General features: G+C 39.1%; 1 protein-coding gene across 3 annotated transcripts; it reads left to right on the plus strand.

The window, feature by feature from the left end:
• Window positions 1-1,321: 1,321 nt before the first annotated feature.
• Window positions 1,322-5,924, plus strand: LOC107554610 (CCAAT/enhancer-binding protein gamma-like). 3 transcript variants are annotated; one of them, XM_016237177.1, is made up of 3 exons: window positions 1,322-1,879; window positions 4,026-4,265; window positions 4,557-5,924. In XM_016237177.1, the coding sequence occupies exons 2-3, from the start codon at window positions 4,149-4,151 to the stop codon at window positions 4,941-4,943; spliced, it is 504 nt and encodes a 167-aa protein (XP_016092663.1). In that variant the 5' UTR covers window positions 1,322-1,879; window positions 4,026-4,148; the 3' UTR covers window positions 4,944-5,924. The 3 variants fall into 3 exon arrangements, with proteins under 3 accessions (XP_016092663.1, XP_016092660.1, XP_016092662.1); XM_016237174.1 differs by lacking the exon at window positions 1,322-1,879 and adding an exon at window positions 2,665-3,068; XM_016237176.1 differs by lacking the exon at window positions 1,322-1,879 and adding an exon at window positions 3,193-3,918.
• Window positions 5,925-7,060: the final 1,136 nt, after the last annotated feature.

Genomic DNA, 7,060 nt, shown 5'->3' on the forward strand with positions numbered 1-7,060 from the left:
GGAGCCATGTAGTAGCCTAACAGGTTTTGTTACATGTATGTCCTGCATACCAAAAGAAAGTAATCCTCTTATTAGGTCCAAAATGTCCAGTCATTTCTAAATAATATAACATGAAAGTTTGTGAGATGAAAAAGAAATTAAATCAAATGGCAGTGAAGGATTTTGGAGGGCAGGATAATTTAGGGTAATTTATGACGTGGGGAAAAGAATCGTAAAGAGAGGTATGTGAGCGCAGACTAAACGGACATAGGACCAATTACAATGGCAAAACGGTTACGGACATTATATGTTACGGATGTTATATGAATGAAATACAAATTGCTGAAGTAGAAAAATCTTTCTATAACTATTATACAATTTTGTTTTGTGGCATAGAAGAGAGAAAGAACGAAAGGCTGAACAAAGAAGAAAACAGTATTGCTGTTGCCTTAAAACTCAGTCGCCTGCATTAAAATGCACCATGGTGCCTTATATGCCATATGATGAAATTGTTTTGATAAATGAATAAGGTAAGTCAAGTGATTCGGCTCCACATTAAATCTCATAAAACAAGAAAGAAAACGCCCGCCACAAGTGTTTTTTGTGCATCCAATGAAGATTTATTTTATCTTTGTGTATTTTATTTGGTGCGTTTTTTCGTTTCTTTTCCTCTGGTCGCTGCTACAAAATTGTGCCATGCATTATTTTCTAAACGCTTGAGAAAATCTTTGCGCACAACAACGAATACGACTACTCTGCCAAAACACACAGTGCAGCACACGTCTCACTTAGTGCGAGAGAAGCTGGAAAGCACACAGGAGTCTTGAGAATTGCATGCGCTAAAGCTGGAGCGCGCGTAAAGGCGCTAATCAGTGCGTGCGCAGTCTAGGAGCTCCCTCTATTGTCACAGCGAGAGCCTGGCACGTACCACAACTGAAAGAATGAGACGAGGCCATAAGAAATGTAGCTTGCAACAGACTAATTATGCATTACGTTTTTCTGTTTTAGTCTACCCTTCTTTACCATATCAGAATTAGAAATTACTATATGGAGCCATGTAGTAGCCTAACAGGTTATGTTACATGTATGTCCTGCATACCAAAAGAAAGTAATCCTCTTATTAGGTCCAAAATGTCCAGTCATTTCTAAATAATATAACATGAAAGTTTGTGAGATGAAAAAGAAATTAAATCAAATGGCAGTGAAGGATTTTGGAGGGCAGGATAATTTAGGGTAATTTATGACTTTAGGCAATGCGAGACACACAAACTCATTTGTGCACATTTTGTGCTCTATTATAAGCAAGTCGTTAACATACCCATATTTTATTTGGCTTGATATGTTTCATTCGTTGGTGTTAGACTGACAATCACAATAAATTCCTAGAAGTCTAAAGTGCTAGAATTGTCTCAGACTAGACGTCCTATGGCTAAAAGTGCAAAACGTAATTGTTAACAGAGTATTAGATGTATTAGTGAAAAATTTATTTAGCTCGCGCTTCTATGAATCTTAATAATTTACTGTTTGCACTTATGTAACCACATGTAACACGTTTTAAAACTTGCCATGTCCGTAACATAAAATGAGAGGTATATACTGTTACCTTGTTTAGTATTCTTGACTGATCTCATGTTTTATCGCATGAAAACGCCCCTGACCGATAAATGCAGCCTGATTGGTTTAGTGACATGTCAATCAAACAGTGCATTTCGTCATCTCTCCCAACCCTCTGATTTGATTGGTTGCGAGAGCAGATTTCCCTACATGGTCACAAGATTTCGCAATACTCCCAACAAGCGCCGCTTTACCAAACAATAATACCTCAACCTGTGCTTGTTTTTTTTCCGTGAACAAAGAGGATATTATTTTTATCAACTTATAAGCCTCGAAGGTTTTCAAGGTAAGGTTGTCTGGGTATATTGTAAGATAGCTATTCAAACTCGGAATTGTTTTTATCAATGAAACGATGGCTTGCCGCTCACTCGATTGCAAAATACCTTAAACTCCCGGATCTGAGGCCAGCGAGAGCTTCATAACCCACGATTAAACATGATCGCGATCGACTCGTTCTTGATTCACGCAACTTGTATGTAGAAAGCTGCCTGTATGCGCTCATCGTTAGACGCCTGACGCCATGAGGCCATAAGAAATGTAGCTTGCAACAGACTAATTATGCATTACGTTTTTCTGTTTTAGTCTACCCTTCTTTACCATATCAGAATTAGAAATTACTATATGGAGCCATGTAGTAGCCTAACAGGTTTTGTTACATGTATGTCCTGCATACCAAAAGAAAGTAATCTTCTTATTAGGTCCAAAATGTCCAGTCATTTCTAAATAATATAACATGAAAGTTTGTGAGATGAAAAATAAATTAAATCAAATGGCAGTGAAGGATTTTGGAGGGCAGGATAATTTAGGGTAATTTATGACTTTAGGCAATGCGAGACACACAAACTCATTTGTGCACATTTTGTGCTCTATTATAAGCAAGTCGTTAACATAACCATATTTTATTTGGCTTGATATGTTTCATTCGTTGGTGTTAGACTGACAATCACAATAAATTCCTAGAAGTCTAAAGTGCTAGAATTGTCTCAGACTAGACGTCCTATGGCTAAAAGTGCAAAACGTAATTGTTAACAGAGTATTAGATGTATTAGTGAAAATTTTATTTAGCTCGCGCTTCTATGAATCTTAATAATTTACTGTTTGCACTTATGTAACCACATGTAACACGTTTTAAAACTTGCCATGTCCGTAACATAAAATGAGAGGTATATACTGTTACCTTGTTTAGTATTCTTGACTGATCTCATGTTTTATCGCATGAAAACGCCCCTGACCGATAAATGCAGCCTGATTGGTTTAGTGACATGTCAATCAAACAGTGCATTTCGTCATCTCTCCCAACCCTCTGATTTGATTGGTTGCGAGAGCAGATTTCCCTACATGGTCACAAGATTTCGCAATACTCCTAACAAGCGCCGCTTTACCAAACAATAATACCTCAACCTGTGCTTGTTTTTTTTTCCGTGAACAAAGAGGATATTATTTTTATTAACTTATAAGCCTCGAAGGTTTTCAAGGTAAGGTTGTCTGGGTATATTGTAAGATAGCTATTCAAACTCGGAATTGTTTTTATCAATGAAACGATGGCTTGCCGCTCACTCGATTGCAAAATACCTTCAACTCCCGGATCTGAGGCCAGCGAGAGCTTCATAACCCACGATTAAACATGATCGCGATCGACTCGTTCTTGATTCACGCAACTTGTATGTAGAAAGCTGCCTGTATGCGCTCATCGTTAGACGCCTGACGCCATGGTTAGGAATGTGGCAGCTAATTAGCCAACCTGCTAACGTTAACTTGCAGTGGATCCCGCTGGCTACGGACGCACGTAAACCTAAAGAAAACTTCTGTCGGCATTATGAGTGTTTTTACATGGTTACGCGATAGATTACAATACTGATTTACCAGATCTGCTGCCATTTTGAATGTAGTTGTTGAAAGTCAGCGGTATTCCCCTTCATTCCCACAGTTCCGTGTGTGATGTAACCAGCCTGATATGATTCAAAATAACATGCAAAACACTGGCCGGCTTTATTATGATCACTGATAAAATTTAAATTGCTTTACTATTCTGCTGTTTGTTTAAAATGTTAATTTAGCTCGACATAGTTCTGAATGACTACGGAGTTTCCCTTCTCCCGTGTAGAAAGGAGCGGGTGGGAGCGCGAGCGATGATGCAACTGCGGGCAACACTTGAGCTCGCGCTCACAGGAGAGAGAGAATTTGCCACATATGCACATTGACATGGCAGCACGGTCGGATTACAACAACATAATGCTAACGGATGAGCACAAGCGGTTGACCCGACTTTTAGGTGTTGCAGCATTTTGCTGAAATAATGCGTTTCTGCGCGGTGCATCTGTTCAGGTGGGAATTGTGTGGCATCAAATTGTACAAAATGTGATGGAGTATGATGCTGATGTGTGCAGAGTACTTTGTCTAACTTCTTTCTCTCTATCCTGTCTGGTTTTTAGGCACACGGCTACATTTTGGGGTATTCAGCTTCTCACAACACCACCTAACACCAAGTCCAGCTCTGCGAAGCCCGACAACTTAGGTCGGAGAGGGAGAGAGAAAGACAGTGGAAGTGGATCCAAATGAGCAAGCAGTTGCAACAGAAGATATCCAACACAGATCAGAACGGCGTCAGTGTTATACAGAATCAGCCACATAATAGTGCACTGAACCCGGCAGGAGCTGCAGGACTACAGCAGGTACACACATCAACAAACCTACTTACCCATGCGTTTATGACTTTTAATATTCATGACTCTGTAAAAGCATCGCACTGCAAAAGCATCGCACTGCCATTTTGCAGTGCTTAAACCATGGTGGTATGTATTCATAAAGTGCATCCAGTCATCCACTTTCTCATAGTCTTAAAGAATTTATAGATAAGATTTATAGAAGATTTGCAATCTAATTGTCAAAACTGCAGATTTGTTGTGTATTAGGTATGTTGTTGCTTGTCTTTACTATGCATGACATTATTTTAATTCTGACAGGTTCCTCAATTAGTCCCAGTGAGTCCCGGAGGTGGGGGTAAGGCCACACCACCCAGCAAGATGAAGAAGTCCATGATGGATAAAAACAGCGACGAGTACCGCCAACGGAGAGAACGCAACAACCTGGCCGTAAAGAAGAGCCGCATGCGCAGCAAGCAGAAGGCACAGGACACCCAACAGCGTGTCAATGAGCTGAAGGAGGAAAATGAGAGACTGGAGGCCAAAATCAAATTGCTTAGCAAAGAACTGAGTGTGCTCAAAGACCTGTTTCTAGAGCATGCTCACAACCTCGCAGACAATGTGCAGCCCCCTGCTTCTGGTGGAGACCCCGGAGACCTCTGCAACAACAACAACAACAACAACAGCGGCAGTAACAGTAGCCAGTGAGGGCCTGATGTTGGTTTACAGTGTGCTATGCTGTGGGCTGTGTGGGGGCTCTCTTGGCAAATCATTTTGCTTAATCGTATTATGCTTTTTTCCCCCCTCCTGTTCCCAATGTGTACTGTCTGCAGTGTTTAACTTGTGCGTCTTCAGTTTGTACACTCAAATTTGGTTTATTTTTCACTCACATCTCATGCAGAATGCTATGATCGTCATAGCAACCGCAGAAAGTCCAACCCACGCTCTGATTTGATGTGCTGGAGATAACTTTAATAACCGCTTTCCGTGTGTAAAGCAGCATGTTTCAGTGTCTTGAAACTTTGCATTGTCTTAGAGGACTATGAAAACTTCTCAATAGACAATTTTGAAATCTGGCCAAAACAGGTCACAAAGCTTTAACAGTAAATATAATAATAGTAAATGTGTTCCATCACTCAACTCTAATGTCTAAAGAAAAGATTCAGAAATTCAATTTTGTATTTCTGCTTTTTTGCCTGTCAGCTTGGTTTGATTCAAAACGTATTTGTTGACCATGTCTTATAATAGCAAATACACTGTTGTATCTATGGTAACAGACTCAAGACAGACTAAATGTATTGCATCAGACTCCAGACAGTGTCTGCATTACCAGTAGTCCTTAAATTCCTACAGTTAAGCCTTCAATTTTGACAAGCTTAATGTATAACAGCTACTCCCCTGTATTTGTAAATACTGTTGAGATAAGATTCAGAATGACTGGTACTGGTGCTGAACATTGAAAGTCATCAGTCACCTGACATGCCCTAAACCTATTAATTTATTAAATGATGTACATTTTGAGTTATACTGAAAAATACCTTATCCAAAGAAGCTCTTTTCCTGACTACATCAAATTTCGGCCATTGTGTTTCTCTGACCAGTCTCAGAGCAGTATGTGTGAATTTACATCTGCAGCAGCAGGTGTTGCTTAACGTTATTGGAGCAGCCACATGACCTTTGCCCTCATTGAGTCTCTATTAATTTATTAAATGATGTACATTTTGAGTTATATTGAAAAATACCTTATCCAAAGAAGCTCTTTTCCTGACTACATCAAATTTCGGCCATTGTGTTTCTCTGACCAGTCTCAGAGCAGTATGTGTGAATTTACATCTGCAGCAGCAGGTGTTACTTAACGTTATTGGAGCAGCCACATGACCTTTGCCCTCATTGAGTCTCAGAACTGTGTGTTCTTGGAGTCGCTGTAGATAGACTTTTGTACCTCAGGCTATATTTCATAGCCTCACCAGACAGCCTTTAAGATCTATATTCCTGTTTAGGAGGAAATAAAAATGGGGAGGATAAGAAAAGACAAGGCAATCTTGTAAGATGGCCGAAGCATCTTTAATTCTACTGTATATTTTCATTTTCTATATCTGAAGTTTTAAACATGTAAAACAAGCATGAAAGGCAATGCATGATTAGCACTATTTAAACAACTAATTCAAAGTTATGCTCTATAGAGGAACAGCGAATCTGCGACTGAGTACTTTTTGTATTGTTGTATCAGGCTGGGCTAAAATAAAGCTATTGTGTAAAAGTTCTTAAAAATGAAACTAAAGTCAATATTTGATTGGCATATTTTGCTTAAGTATGAGGGTTGCTGGGCAACTTGCTTTTTTACATAATGTATACTGGGTTTTGTGCATTGTAAATTAAAATTTTAATACAAATACATTGCTTGTGTTTGTACTAACTGTGAAGAGGGGCACAACCTAGACATTAATTTACCAAGTCAGCTGAGGTGCCTGCACTAAATCCTGCTGCAGTAAGTAGAACTACACATAATTCTAGGTAAGCTTTGTTCTAACCAAAGCTAACGGCCTCTCTCAACCAGAACTCAAGTAAAATTTCAGAACTGCCACTATAGGTTTGGGCAAAAATCACATTCCGTCTGAAGTCCTCATTACAAATAAACCATTTTATAACCGTAAATATAGAATCACAAAATCTTAACATTTAAAATGAAAGCTACTTCTCTGTTAGAGAGTATTTTATATCCCTGTTAACTGTGCTTAAATCACTGTATATTTATGGTCATGGCAAAACTCTTCTTGCAAAACCAGTCCACAACAGAAATTCACAAATTCCTGACTTAATTCTTA

This window comes from Sinocyclocheilus grahami, unplaced genomic scaffold (genome assembly GCF_001515645.1).
Source record: "Sinocyclocheilus grahami isolate Dianchi unplaced genomic scaffold, SAMN03320097.WGS_v1.1 scaffold508.1, whole genome shotgun sequence".
Taxonomy (NCBI): domain Eukaryota; kingdom Metazoa; phylum Chordata; class Actinopteri; order Cypriniformes; family Cyprinidae; genus Sinocyclocheilus; species Sinocyclocheilus grahami.

What these genes read in the sequence shown, in the direction of transcription:
- LOC107554610 (XM_016237177.1), top strand. Translation starts at nt 4,149, where the DNA reads ATGAGCAAGCAGTTGCAACAGAAGATATCCAACACAGATCAGAACGGC. An exon ending in GAGCTGCAGGACTACAGCAG is followed by an intron (nt 4,266 to 4,556) that starts GTACACACATCA and finishes TAATTCTGACAG; the next exon opens with GTTCCTCAATTAGTCCCAGT.